This window comes from Triturus cristatus, chromosome 12, assembly GCF_964204655.1.
Source record: "Triturus cristatus chromosome 12, aTriCri1.1, whole genome shotgun sequence".
Lineage (NCBI taxonomy): Eukaryota > Metazoa > Chordata > Amphibia > Caudata > Salamandridae > Triturus > Triturus cristatus.
Window position 1 is genome coordinate 200301300 of NC_140595.1, and position 14648 is coordinate 200315947.

General features: G+C 47.2%; 1 protein-coding gene across 5 annotated transcripts in view; it reads right to left on the reverse strand.

Moving 5' to 3' along the window:
• The window catches only part of FCSK (fucose kinase), an 808393-nt gene that overhangs the window by 150946 nt on the left and 642799 nt on the right, over positions 1–14648 (reverse strand). For all 5 annotated transcript variants that reach the window (XM_085639472.1, XM_085639470.1, XM_085639473.1 and 2 more), the window contains one exon: positions 2426–2523. In XM_085639472.1, coding sequence (XP_085495598.1) covers positions 2426–2523 — 98 coding nt within the window. The remainder of the gene's footprint in view (positions 1–2425; positions 2524–14648) is intronic.

Here is a 14648-nt window from a genome sequence, read left to right on the forward strand (position 1 = left end):
AAACAAGGAGTCAACCTTTACCGAGGAAGGGAATTTCACAGCAAAATCCTGCAGCGGGTACCTCTTACTTAAAAATCGTGGAAAGGAACCCTTGTCCACATCCTTCCATTCATTATCCAAGACCTTCAAGACCGAAGAGTGGAGAGGCAAAGAATCAGGTTCAGGACGTTGATATTGTGCAAATAGATCGTCCTTCCTCCAGAGGAACAACAGAAGCAGTAAATACCAAGTTCTCGCGAATGTGACCCAGCACCTCCTTCAGGTCGGCACCCTGCACAAAGCGACCCCTGACATCAACCTCTTCCTCATTCTCAGAATCAGCAGCAGCAGTGTCATCAACCTTAGCCTGCTTCGCAGGAGGAACAGGAACCTGACCCTGTATTGCAGCAGCCACAGCAGAATTGATCATCCGCTGTAACAAGTCCATAGACGGGATCTGCATACCAGAACCAGAAGCCACAACCAAGGGATCAGGAGCAGTATCATCCATAGAACCACGCTCCATCATAGCCAAACACAAGTGGACGAGTGATTCAAACACAGGCAAGAAGAAGACAACACGCCTGGTATAAAAGGCCCCGGGGTTGCCAGGCAACCATACAAGCCAGCCCATGCATGCCTAAAAACAACATAAATGCCGGAAGAATAGCCGCGTGCATGCGCATAGACAGTCATAGACCGTCGCGTGAGGTCGGAGTTAGATCCGAAAGCCGCCCCACCGCAGCTAAAGAACATGCCCAGAACCGCAGCAGAAAAGGAATGCGATCGGGAGCTACCTGCCCCCACAGCAATCTCACTCGGCCCCGGCAGCAGGTAGGAATGCGACCGGGAACCTCCGGCCCCCAGAGCAAACGTACCCGGTCGCGCTACGTCCGCTCATTAGGACGCGCGGTCGGGAGATGAAACAAATAACCGGCAACAGGGAGGAAGCTTCAGCCACAGGCATAGCAGGACTCCAATAACGAGTCCAAAAAGCGACCATATCAGAAACAAACGCCACGAAAGTCCGCTCAAGCAGGAGCAGAGGCGTGAAGGCAGAAGAAGGGGGAAAGACAAAATTTATGAAAAACAATACAAACAAACTACTTCCCCCAAACTTGATACCCTAGGACAAAAGGGGGCTGCTCAAGCAGGACCCCAGCCCCACTCACCTGACCAGCAGGTACACAGCACTCGGAGAAGTGCAGAAAAAAAGAACAGATCGAGCTGGTTTGTTTGTATCCTTTTATAGGATTGGCTGAAGCCACTGGGGGCCATATTGGAAGAGGGAGGGAAGACTAGAGCGCTGCTCTTTTATTTACTTGGAGTTCTGTGTGGAGCCTGAGGCTCATATATATTACTGTGGCGAGGAAGACTGGACGAGGAGGTAATGTGGTGTAGAGCTTTATGAGTGATGCAGGCCATCTTTAGTTGGATTCTAGCTTTATAGGGTAGCCGAGCGCCTTCAGGTGTGGCGATATGTGGTCAAATTTCCTAGATCCTGTTAGGAGTCGTGCTGCTGCATTGAGACAGGCTTTTAAAGGGGCTGTTGAGATTTTGTGAAGCCCCGAGAGGGTAGTACATCCGTACTCCAACCTCGAAATGACTAAAGCCTGAACTGCAATTTTGAGGTCGGGCTTTCGATGAATGGTTTCGTTTTTTCTGACATAGCTTAGGTGAAAGCGGGCATTTTTAGCCAACAGGTTGATGTGCGTTTTCATGTTAAGGTTCTTATCCAGTGTAATTCCAAGCGATTTGGTGGAGTCCACCAGAGTTGGTGTGCAATTCAGAGCAGTGATCATCTTGGTAAAAGATTAGGAGACGAGTTGGAGAGCACAGGGTGAAATAATGAGAGCCTGAGATGGAAAGACAAGGTTAGAGAAAGAACTGAAGAAAAAGAAATAAGTAAAAAACGAGAGAAAAGGAACATTGCAGAAAGGAAAGCAAAAAAGAAGGAAAAAGAAAAAATATAAGGAGAACAAAAGAGAAAGGAAGGGAATTTTTTAAAAAGAGTAAAACAAGTCTGAGCAAAAATAAATTAGTGAACAAATTAAAAAGAGAAGTAGATATAACTGTAGAAATGTAGAATTGAGAAAAAGAAAAAGGAAAGAAAAAACATGATGATTGAAAATATAGAAAGCAAGACAGTGAAAGGGAAAATCAAGGGCTAGGAGAGTTGGAAGAGGGGCATCCAAATGGTCATAAAACAGGACAAGCATAGGAGTAGAGACCTCTATGGTAGACTGAGCTGTCAGTGTGTATGGACACTAGGGTGACCATCCGCTCGACAAAGACAGAAGACAGCAATGTAAGGCTGGGGTAAGAAAGCAAAGGCCGCCTGTTCTACTGACACATCAGCAACCTTTTCCAGTAGCACCCACACAGCTGCTTTGTTGATGACTGTGCAACCTTTATCCATCAATGCAACAACAGACCTATCCTTTACCTGCTCATCGACAAGGTAGACTCCATGCTTCTTCGCATAAGCCACACTTCCCGACACCGAGACCACCTTGGCGCCATGAAATCCTTCCCAGTCAATCCCTGAGTGAGACAAACAGAGTTGTAGTGTGTGGCGAGCGATGTCAATCACTCAAAGTGTATTGTTGATTGTCAATATGTCAATTAGTTAAGGTATTCCTCTCATTAACATTTCTCCATGAGAGCTGGACTCGAAGTAGCTGCACAAAGAGTTCCCTATTTCCCCCCACTCATGTCCTGCTGAAACACTATATCCCTTTCTGCCCTCTGGCTATCAACAGACAGTATATTTAATTCAGATCCAGCGGTCCATGTAAATATAGGAATATGACCAACTGAGGAAAATAGAGAGTGAAGAAGCACCAAATAGACCTGAATAGGAGGGTTGAGTCGAGTCCACAACCAAGAAAAAGAATCAAGAATCAGACCAACAAGAAAAAGATAGAAGCACTAGTAAGACAAGTAAAAGGCAAACAAGAATAAGAAAAGGGACAGAGGGGGGAAAGCACCAGGCAAAGTGAACACACATCATAACCAGACTGGTAAACTATAACAAAGACAAAAGGAAGGCGTTAAACTGTCAGGTGGAAACCATGTTATTCAACAATATGGCCTAAGATAAAAAAAATAGGCTCAGGAAACTGGCAAAACCAAAGGAAATGATGGACGGAGTGTTGAACATTGCAAGCACTCACCCCCAGTCAACTGATCTGGGTTTAATCCATCACCGTTCTTTAGCCCACTCTGCCACCCCAGTTCAGACATGGCCATATGGAAATCAGTCTGACCCTGTGCCTCATGGGAACAGTCCAACCCGAACTGCCAAGCCATGTCTTCCCTGGACCGGAAACAAGCTTCCTAGGACCGGTTTCTGGCATTTCAGCCGTCTTCAGCCAGGCTTGCTTGAATCCAGTGGCAAAGTGAGCAAGGGACTCACGTCTGAGCATACCCTGCCAACTTATGGCGAACAAAGCAAAACCAAAGGAAATGATGGACGGAGTGTTGAACATTGCAAGCACTCACCCCCAGTCAACTGATCTGGGTTTAATCCATCACCGTTCTTTAGCCCACTCTGCCACCCCAGTTCAGACATGGCCATATGCAAATCAGTCTGACCCTGTGCCTCATGGGAACAGTCCAGCCCGAACTGCCAAGCCATGTCTTCCCTGGACCGGAAACAAGCTTCCTAGGACCGGTTTCTGGCATTTCAGCCGTCTTCAGCCAGGCTTGCTTGAATCCAGTGGCAAAGTGAGCAAGGGACTCACGTCTGAGCATACGCTGCCAACTTATGGCGAACAAAGCAAAACCAAAGGAAATGATGGACGGAGTGTTGAACATTGCAAGCACTCACCCCCAGTCAACTGATCTGGGTTTAATCCATCACCGTTCTTTAGCCCACTCTGCCACCCCCAGTTCAGACATGGCCATATGCAAATCAGTCTGACCCTGTGCCTCATGGGAACAGTCCAGCCCGAACTGCCAAGCCATGTCTTCCCGGGACCGGAAACAAGCTTCCTGGGACCGGTTTCTGGCATTTCAGCCGTCTTCAGCCAGGCTTGCTTGAATCCAGTGGCAAAGTGAGCAAGGCACTCACGTCTGAGCATACCCTGCCAACTTATGGCGAACAAAGCAAAACCAAAGGAAATGATGGACGGAGTGTTGAACATTGCAAGCACTCACCCCCAGTCAACTGATCTGGGTTTAATCTATCACCGTTCTTTAGCCCACTCTGCCACCCCAGTTCAGACATGGCCATATGCAAATCAGTCTGACCCTGTGCCTCATGGAACAGTCCTGCCCGAACTGCCAAGCCATGTCTTCCCTGGACCGGAAACAAGCTTCCTAGGACCGGTTTCTGGCATTTCAGCCGTCTTCAGCCAGGCTTGCTTGAATCCAGTGGCAAAGTGAGCAAGGGACTCATGTCTGAGCATACCCTGCCAACTTATGGCGAACAAAGCAAAACCAAAGGAAATGATGGACGGAGTGTTGAGCATTGCAAGCACTCACCCCCAGTCAACTGATCTGGGTTTAATCCATCACCGTTCTTTAGCCCACTCTGCCACCCCAGTTCAGACATGGCCATATGCAAATCAGTCTGACCCTGTGCCTCATGGGAACAGTCCAGCCCGAACTGCCAAGCCATGTCTTCCCTGGACCGGAAACAAGCTTCCTAGGACCGGTTTCTGGCATTTCAGCCGTCTTCAGCCAGGCTCGCTTGAATCCAGTGGCAAAGTGAGCAAGGGACTCACGTCTGAGCATACCCTGCCAACTTATGGCGAACAAAGCAAAAACCAAAGGAAATGATGGACGGAGTGTTGAACATTGCAAGCACTCACCCCCAGTCAACTGATCTGGGTTTAATCCATCACCGTTCTTTAGCCCACTCTGCCACCCCAGTTCAGACATGGCCATATGCAAATCAGTCTGACCCTGTGCCTCATGGGAACAGTCCAGCCCGAACTGCCAAGCCATGTCTTCCCTGGACCGGAAACAAGCTTCCTAGGACCGGTTTCTGGCATTTCAGCCGTCTTCAGCCAGGCTTGCTTGAATCCAGTGGCAAAGTGAGCAAGGGACTCACGTCTGAGCATACCCTGCCAACTTATGGCGAACAAAGCAAAAACCAAAGGAAATGATGGACGGAGTGTTGAACATTGCAAGCACTCACCCCCAGTCAACTGATCTGGGTTTAAGTTGGCAGGGTATGCTCAGACGTGAGTCCTTTGCTCACTTTGCCACTGGATTCAAGCAAGCCTGGCTGAAGACGGCTGAAATGCCAGAAACCGGTCCTAGGAAGCTTGTTTCCGGTCCAGGGAAGACATGGCTTGGCAGTTCGGGCTGGACTGTTCCCATGAGGCACAGGGTCAGACTGATTTGCATATGGCCATGTCTGAACTGGGGTGGCAGAGTGGGCTAAAGAACGGTGATGGATTAAACCCAGATCAGTTGACTGGGGGTGAGTGCTTGCAATGTTCAACACTCCGTCCATCATTTCCTTTGGTTTTTGCTTTGTTCGCCATAAGTTGGCAGGGTATGCTCAGACGTGAGTCCCTTGCTCACTTTGCCACTGGATTCAAGCGAGCCTGGCTGAAGACGGCTGAAATGCCAGAAACCGGTCCTAGGAAGCTTGTTTCCGGTCCAGGGAAGACATGGCTTGGCAGTTCGGGCTGGACTGTTCCCATGAGGCACAGGGTCAGACTGATTTGCATATGGCCATGTCTGAACTGGGGTGGCAGAGTGGGCTAAAGAACGGTGATGGATTAAACCCAGATCAGTTGACTGGGGGTGAGTGCTTGCAATGCTCAACACTCCGTCCATCATTTCCTTTGGTTTTTGCTCAGGAAACTGGCCCCAGTACCAGGAAAAAGAACAAAAGACGGAAAAGAAACAACAAGGTTGTTAGAAAGAGGGACTCTACAAGCAAAATAAGAACCAGACACAAATTAACAAGTTGGAGTTGGACAGAGGTGTAAGAACAAGTAAGTGAACCAGGAGTTGCACAGAGAGCGGGCATGGCACATGGCCTCAGAGATGTGGTCAAAGGCGCCGCTGTTATGTTTATCAGCTAGGTGAAAGCTCAATGAGGCAAGCTCCCCCACAAAAAGCTGCGCAATGGTGATTTGAGATTTTTGGACAAGCAAGAAGCACAGACGATCGTTAAAACAGAAACCTAACTCTGGACAGTATTTGCATATCCCAAACATTCAAATACCTGCTTATTTCAGAACAAAGATGCAAAACTCTGCTTCCGCTCTCGATTCCTGACATTTTCAGTGCACTGCTTGCAGCAAGGTGGGGACCGGCTGGTACAAAATGTGTTGTATGTAACAAAATAATAAGGAGCTTAGGGAGTAGCAGTGCATGTATCGGTGGATGAAGGGCTATGATAGGTGGTACAAAGGCTTGAACTGCACAGAAGTCAAAATGTGATGTGAACTTTTGCGTGGGACGATGCAAGAATATGGATTTGGTACACCATAAATGTACTGCCTGCAGCACAGCCTAAATTAAGGAGATTGTCGTTGGTCTGATTGCAAGAGATCCATAAAGGTGGAAGCTGGGTCAATACAGCATATGCCGTCAACATCGAGAGGTTAATGCAAACACAGGAACAACTGAGGAAATGGGGAGTCCCTGTGGGAGCCGGGTCACTACAGCATATGCCATTCACCATCCGGCCGCGATGGGAGGTGGGGACTAGGAATTTCATGACATTTGTACAGATCCCTCAGCACACAGTGAGGAGGGGAGAAGTAGTGGTGGGTCAGATCGTCTCTCCGCAGAAGGACTCTAATGTGGGAGATAAGCATAAAGTGTTTACCTACCTCAAGGCTGGGAAGAGTGAAGTAAGGGCTTGTAATGCATTCATCAATTTTGCAGAGGGAGTGGTATAACAAGTAGCATCCGTAACTGGTGGGCAATGGCTTTTATAAGGGACAGTCCAGCATATTCGGCCAAAACTGGAGGAAAATGGATCACGTATGGAATGGCACCTAGATCATCGGCAGCTAGGCTTAGTAGGGCGAAAAGGAATGTACAGGATCTATGTACAGCGGAGTCGTGAGGGAGCGATCCAGGACTCAAAGAGCCTCTGTCTGATCCTGCTCCGAGGTGGAGGCCGTGAGTATGAAACAGCAGGGAACCTCCGCAGTAGAGCTACGATAAGGGCAGCAAGGACCGGTAGAGCACTGATCATCTGAAGCAGAGCCCAAATACTGTAAGGTACAAAGTATAGGCTACTCACATTAATGGCTCTTGTACTACCAGCCCAACAAACTCTTCCTCATTGCAGATGAGAGGTATGACAAAAAAATTGAAGCGTGACATTGTCGGACCCTTACTGAAGAAGCCCCACTTAGACGCTACAGACCTGGGGAACTACCGTCTCATATAACTTTTACCTATTCAAGAAAAAATAGTGGAAAAGCACGTTAACCATACCCTTTCACAGTTTCTGGAAGAGAATTATGTGTTACATCAGACCCAAATGGGTTTTAGGCCGCAGCATAGCACGGAGTCAGCCCTGTTGGTGGTCACTGAGGAACTCAAATGAATTCTTAATCAGGGGGGTGTCGCCACAATCCTGCTCCTCGACCTTAGTGCGGCTTTTGACACTGTGGATCATAACCCCTCATCTACAGGTTGAAGAAGGCAGCTATCCGGGATAGCGCCCTACATTGGCTATCCTCATTTCTAAAATACAGATCCTTCTAGATAATGGAATGCATGTACCTTTCAGATGTGCTTCAGGTCTCATGCGGAGTCCCACAGGGATCCGGTCTTAGTCCCACATTATTTAACCTTTACATGCAACCATTGGCCAATATAGTTCAAGAATTTATCTTATCATTCGTATCTTACGCAGACGATACGCAACTGGTAGTATCAGTGACGGAGGGCCCTAAGTCCAATTACAGCCAACTGGTTCCCTGCATGGAAAAAGTAGCCAAATGGAGGGCCAGCTGTAGCCTAAAGTTGAATGGAGATAAAACTGAACTGATATTCCTGGGAAATAATTCTGTGCCCCGGGCTACTATCAGTTGGCTACATGAACTTGGCAGTCGCCCATTCCTAAAGGATCCATAAAACATTTAGGAATGTGGTTGGACCACAATCTCTCCATGGAAATACAAGCAAGGAAATTGGCAGCCACCTGCTTTGGGATACTCCGCATGCTTCGCAAGATCCTATCCCTTATCCCTGAACAGACTCTGAGAACTGTTGTACAGGCCTTGGTTGTCTCTCGGCTACGGTAACTCCCTTTTTCCTGGGATCCCCTAAATACATGGTGAACAGACTACAGGTGGTCCAAAATGCGGCAGCTAGGATACTCCTGGGAATACCCAGACAAGAATCAGCAAAAGCTTCACAGAAACATCTTCATTGGATGCCCATCCAAGCAAAGATCAAATTCAAATCTTTATGTCTGGCTCACAAAGCCATGAACAGCAGAGGCCCAGCCCTACCCAGAACACTCATTACCGCATATGTGCCTAAAAGGTCTCTTAGATCATCTTCAGACCTACTCATGAAGACGACACGGATAAAATGATCCAGATGGGGAGAAAGATCTTTTTGCATCTGGTCCAGAGGTTGTGATACTCATTGCCCATGGTGTGCATCATTAAGCAGTCCAACAAACAATACATGGAACGTTTCCCAGCAAGCACTGGTCAGACCAGAGAACTGAGAGACAAGAAGTCTGAGCAGCAGCTCAAGAACCGCCTTGCAGATCACCTAGAGGAAGGGTAACTCGGAGAGCACCTGGCAGCGCCTTGACTCAATGAGGTAACACTCTAGCACACACACACTGAACTGCCCTACAGAAAACAGAGCTCTCGAGAGCGTCCTGTCCTGAGGGTCCCAGGTTGCAGACATGCTAAGTAAAAGAGAGACAGAACTTATATACTACACATGCTAACATGTTAAGCTTGTAAAGTGAGAGATCTTGAAATAAAAATTGGGGGAATGTAGTTTCTCCATCGATTTCTATTGAGCCAGAGTCAATTTGAGGCGGGAGACAGCCAAAATAAAGCCATTTTTTGCTTTAAAAAATCCGGGCTGTTGGCATGTTTGTTATATAGGAAAAACGCTTTTGTACGCCCCAAATGGGAGCTAAGTGTTCTCCAGGCGTCCAGTGTATAGAGGATTTTCTTAGCATATGAAAATAATTTGGAAAAAACTGGAAGATAAATAGATTCCTGGCTCACGCGGAAGTTCAACAGGAAGAGAGGCAAGGCATTCAGGGCCATATGCTTCAAGCGTTTTCTGCCTTCGCAAACATCCGTTTGCGAACGCAAAATAATGCCTTTCTGATGCAGCAAACCCTATTTTACGATTCGGTAACCTGTTGCCGAATAGCAAGGTTTGCAATTCGCTATTAGGAAGGGGCATGTTTAGGGCGTCCCTTCCTAATACTGAATCTCATCGGTATGCATGAATGTTTTGCGACCGAAATGCGGTCGCAAAACATTTGCATTATGCCACCTACTTCAAGTAGGTGGTAGCCAATTCGCAAATGGGAAGGGGTCCCCAAGGGACCCCTTCCCCTTTGTAAAAGTCTGTAAATGCATTTTTCTAGAGCAGGCAGTGGTCCCCCGTACAACTGCCTGCTCTTAAAAAATGAAATGAAAAGTTTTCATTTTCTATTTTGTAAAGCATCCTGTTTTCCTTTAAGGAAAATGGGCTGCGTTTAAAAAAAAAGACTGCTTTACTTAAAAGCAATCACGGACATGGTGGTGTGCTGACCCCAGCAGGCCACCATTCCTGTGATTTTTGCGATTCCTAGGGGTCGCAAATTGCAACCTACCTCATTAATATTCATGAGGTAGGTCATTTGTGATCCCCTAGGAATTGCAGAAAGTGTTAAACACACTTTCATGCATTCCATTTTGCGATTTTCTAATTGCGAATTGCAAGAATTCGCAATTAGGAAATCGCAAAATGGATTGTTGATGCATCTGGCCCATAGAAACACCCCTGGCCCCAGTAATGCATCTCCCCGAGAGAAGGGACCATTGTGTATCCAAGAGGGTATAGACACACTTCCTGGTGCTTTTTTAAGTCAGAGGTCAGTCCTTGGTGAGGCAATGATTTAAAGGGAGAATCAGCTTCGGTCGACTTATTTCCTTTTTATGTGAAATTTAGGCTAGAGCCCCTCTCCCTTAATAAATTGAATAAAAAATGGAACGGGTTCCTCCCACTGTTCTTTTTGTGACTACAGTACTGGGGACTCTGAAGATGAAATACAGGTTCCTTTTCCAGGCTCCTGTTTTTGAAAGCTACGGGCCTTCTGGTTAACTAGACATGACTGGCTAAATCTTTGCAAACTGCCTACAAGTACCTTCTTCCATCTTTGTACTGCAAATTATACCCGAAGTGCCTGGAAGTTAAGATCCAAGCTTAGCTAGCACAATCTCATAACATAATTCACTGCCGCCCTTTCCTGCTATACTCATCTGGGAAATTAGTACTGCTGTAATTATATGATTTATAATGTAACTAGTATTTTTAATTAAATATTTTAATTAATTGCAGCATAGTTGTTAGTACTTTCTGAATAAAAACAGTTTGTAATGCGCAGCAGACAATATGCGTGAAATCATGTTTGGGATTAAAATTATAGCAAAGTTCGGCTGCATGAGCAGTGAGTGCATTAACTGCAGAAAGAGTGTGGTGGCCCTTGTGGAGGTGGTGGTCATTCTGGTTTCAAGATGGAGTTCCCTTGCCATGCTGGGGGTCGCGAGCGAACTGCAGACATCGCATGGTTGACCCTGTTAGGGGACCTGTGAGATATCAAAGCTGGAACATGTCAATGTTCTTGAGATTTCCTGGTCCTGTGAAGACCTGCCCTTGCTGCTTGCTGAGATCAGACCCACGAGAAAAATCGTCGATTAAAGCACCAGTGAAATTCATAAGCTGGGACCTCAACCCTCTGTAAAAAGGAAGGGGGCTAAAAGGGCACTGAGGTGTTCTTTGAAAATATCCTTCTTAAACGTGTGGTCAAAAACGCGGTTAACTCAAGATTAGCCTTGCTTGAAACTGATTAACAATGAATAACCATGTATTGCTAGGGTATCTCTCGGCAACCTAACAGTTCCGCACTGCGCTCCCTCAGAGACTCTGGGGAAAGGGTAATCCTGGGATCTGATTATGGAGATCGGGTGATCCAATGACCAGACCTTCTGTGGCCAACAGGAAGGAGGGACTGCCTGCTGTGGAGCCCTTTCTTTTGACTGCTGCAGAGGTCCTCTACAGTAGCCTTACAATCCCTACCAAAGAAATTAACTGCGTGATAAGCAGTGATCACTGAGGGTGGACAGCGGCTCTTTGCCGCTCCCCAGTTTATGAGACTTATCTGTACCATCAGGCTCTGCAAGAGCTCCTATAAGGCCTGCACCCTGCGACTTGCTGTGCCGTACATATATTAAGTGCTGTGGGACAGGACACCTACACTCACGGGGTGTATCAAAGAGATATATTGGTATCAACACTGTCACCAGGGGAGCGTGTTGTGCTCTAAAACATAGGATGGACTTGACACAAAGTCAGAAGGAGCAAAGTGAGGGTAGGTGATTCTTCTCTAACAGGTGTTGCAACATCTCCTAAGAAGGAAATGTGAAATGTTCTTATGGATTAAAATACTGTCCTTCAGAATCCAGTCTGTAGAACTGGTCTGAGAAATCCAAAAGGTGGAAAGATGACCTTCAGTACTGGAGGAAAAGCACCAAGAAATTTGATTGGTCACTACATAGTACAAACCAGTAGTGTGGTACTTATATGTGGGTCTTTTTTCACATTTCTTATGCTTTCCCTGCATGTGAACCATGGACCACATGACCGTGATCTGGTACAGATTTTTGGGCCATGGATCTAGGGGATGCTTTACACTACCCCGCCATGATCATCGTTAGATACGCCATGTATGCTTGGGACTGTTTACGGTGTACTTGCTTAGCTATGCATGACGCAGTATACACTGGTACCGATTACTGCTCCTGGGACAATGGACAATGGAGACAGCAAAGCACACCCTCTAAATGCAAGAATTTAGTCTAATCCTTGTATACCTTCTTGGGGTATTTCACTGATGTCTGACCAATGGGCACTCCCATCCTGTTTGGGATGGTCCCATGGTGCAAGCACTACTGTGCTGACAAATTCACCAGCCTTGCAGGTTATTGAGTCCTGGGACTCAGCTCTAGACAAGGAGGGTCCTGTAATGGAAGTTGTAAGCCTACACTACTATGAATCTGCAGACTTTGATACATGCCTGATATATAATCCATATTTCCTAAATGCAAAAGTCTCTTGTCTGCAAGCAAAGCAATGGACCGGTGCAGTACCAGAACATCCTGAAAACTGACTGGAGTTGGCCCCTAATACGAGACCTGCACCAAATTTGTACACAGAACCCAGAAGAATTGAGCACATGAAGGACTGAAGGCAAGAAAAGAAAGCTTCATTGGGGTTAATTGCTGAGATGGAAAACATACCTGTAATCCTAGTTCTTTTTTAAAGGACTCGATTGAAATCATGAGCACCAAACTGTTTGGACCACATGTGAGATCCTGTAGCACTATTTTAAATAATATATATTATATGCTTTTTGTTGGACGAGGCCCTCCCCACAGGGTCACCCTAAAATCTTCACCCCTCCTGTTCTCTGAATTTTGTTTATGGTGGCCTTAGGACTCTCTGGACTTTACTACTACTAACCAGTGCTAAAGTGATTGTGTTCACTGCTCTAAACATGGTAAATTTGGCTTACACCCAATTGACAGATTTAATTTACTTATAAGTCCCTAGTAAAGTGTTTCAACATGTGCCTAGAAGCTGTAAATTAAATGCTACTAGAAGGCCTACAGCACTTATTGTGCCACCCACCTAGTAGGCCTTTAAAACATGCCTCAGGACTGCAATTGCAGCTTGTGTGCCGTTTTAAGCTGCCAGTTTGACTTGGCAAAGTAACTCTATTGCTAAGTCTAAACCTTTCTCTTTAATACATATGTCACCCCTAAGGTAGGCCCTAGACCAGGGGTACTCATAGTACGGCCCGCGGGCCGCCAGCGGCCCGGCAAGCCTTCCTTGGCGGCCCGCGGACCTTGCCGACATCATATGCCTTCGTGTTTTTTATATCGCCGGTTGCGAGCTATCAGGGCCGGGCGATTCTTTTAAAGAACATTCACTTGATAATGAGGCTTTGTTGTACTTCACCTCTTCTTAGCGCCCCTGCATCTCCACTCTGATTGAGTGGAAATGCAGGGGCACTAAGAAGAGGTGAAATACAACAAAGCCTCATTAACAAGTGAATGGTCTTTAAAAGACCCGTGAAGTACTTAGGTGCGGCGGCTGTGTGCGCTCTGTCCACTCTGTGCCCCGCCCCGCCTCCCCTCTCATCATGTGCAGTTCAGGAGAGAAATTGTTTGTAGAGAGGCTGATGTAACACCAATGTATCGCTACTCCACGACACTGCTACGAGAAGTATACACACGAAGACAATGTATACACACCAAGACAACAAAACAGCCCCACAGCTGCTGTCCACCCGTTTAAATCTCAGAGCCTCCACTTGGAGTTAAACAACATTTTGTGGACATGTGACTTCGTTATTCCTCCATACCTAGGACGGAAAATACAGATTGCAACTCCCTCTCTGTATTCTTTCTGTAGTATTTTTCTCTGAACTGTAGCACTGTGTGGACCATAGTGTAACCCACCCCCGCATTATTGTGACAGGAGGTTTAGATTTCACAGAGACAAAGATTATGGCGAACCTTCTTTACCGTAAACTCTAGCAGCAAAAGCTAATTAAAAAATCCTTAAAAACAAAGCACAATGGCAGCGTGCAAAACCCATACATTGAATCTCTTTTCGACGCACTGGCATCGGGTCACAGTGTAGTTCCTACAGGACTTTGGTGCTCCCCGCTGGGCCTGTCTCTCTTAATAAGCAAAGCAAAACCAAAGTGAATGGTCTTTAAAAGACCCGTGAAGTACTTGGGTGCGGCGGCTGTGTGCGTTCCCGGGAAGCTGTCTCAGCGCGGGGTGAGGTGACTGAGGGTGACAAGGACAGCAGGGTGAGGTGATGGAGGGCAGCAGGGAGTGAGAGCAGGGGGTGAGGTGACAGTGGGAGGAAGAGGGAGGGAGAGAGAGAGGGAGAGGGGGGAAGAGTTTCCCTTGCCATCAGCTTGTGGAAAAACAGGGCTGCCCATCACCTGCTTCGGTTCAGGGGGGACGGAGGCTTCCCTTTACTGTACCCTGCCCCCCCCCCCCCCCCGCTACAGTGAGGACCCTGAATCAGAGGGAGCACAGAGGAGGAGGGAGGGAGACAGAGAGAGGGAGGGAGACAGAGAGAGGGAGACAAACAGAGTGAGTGAGACAGGGAGAGAGAGAGAGGGAGACAGAGAGGGAGAGGGAGGGAGACAGAGAGGGACGGAGACAGAGAGAAAGGGAGACAAACAGTGATTGAGAGAGAGAGATAGAGGGAGGGAGACGGAGAGAGAGGGAGGGAGAGAGAGAGAGGGAGGGAGAGAGAGAGAGGGAGACAGAGGGAGGGAGACAGACAGAGGGAGGGAGACAGAGTGAGAGGGAGGGAGAGGGAGGTAGAAAGACAGAGAGAGAGGGAGACACAGAGTGAGTGAGACAGAGTGAGTGAGACAGAGAGGGAGGGAGACAGAGAGAAAGGGAGAC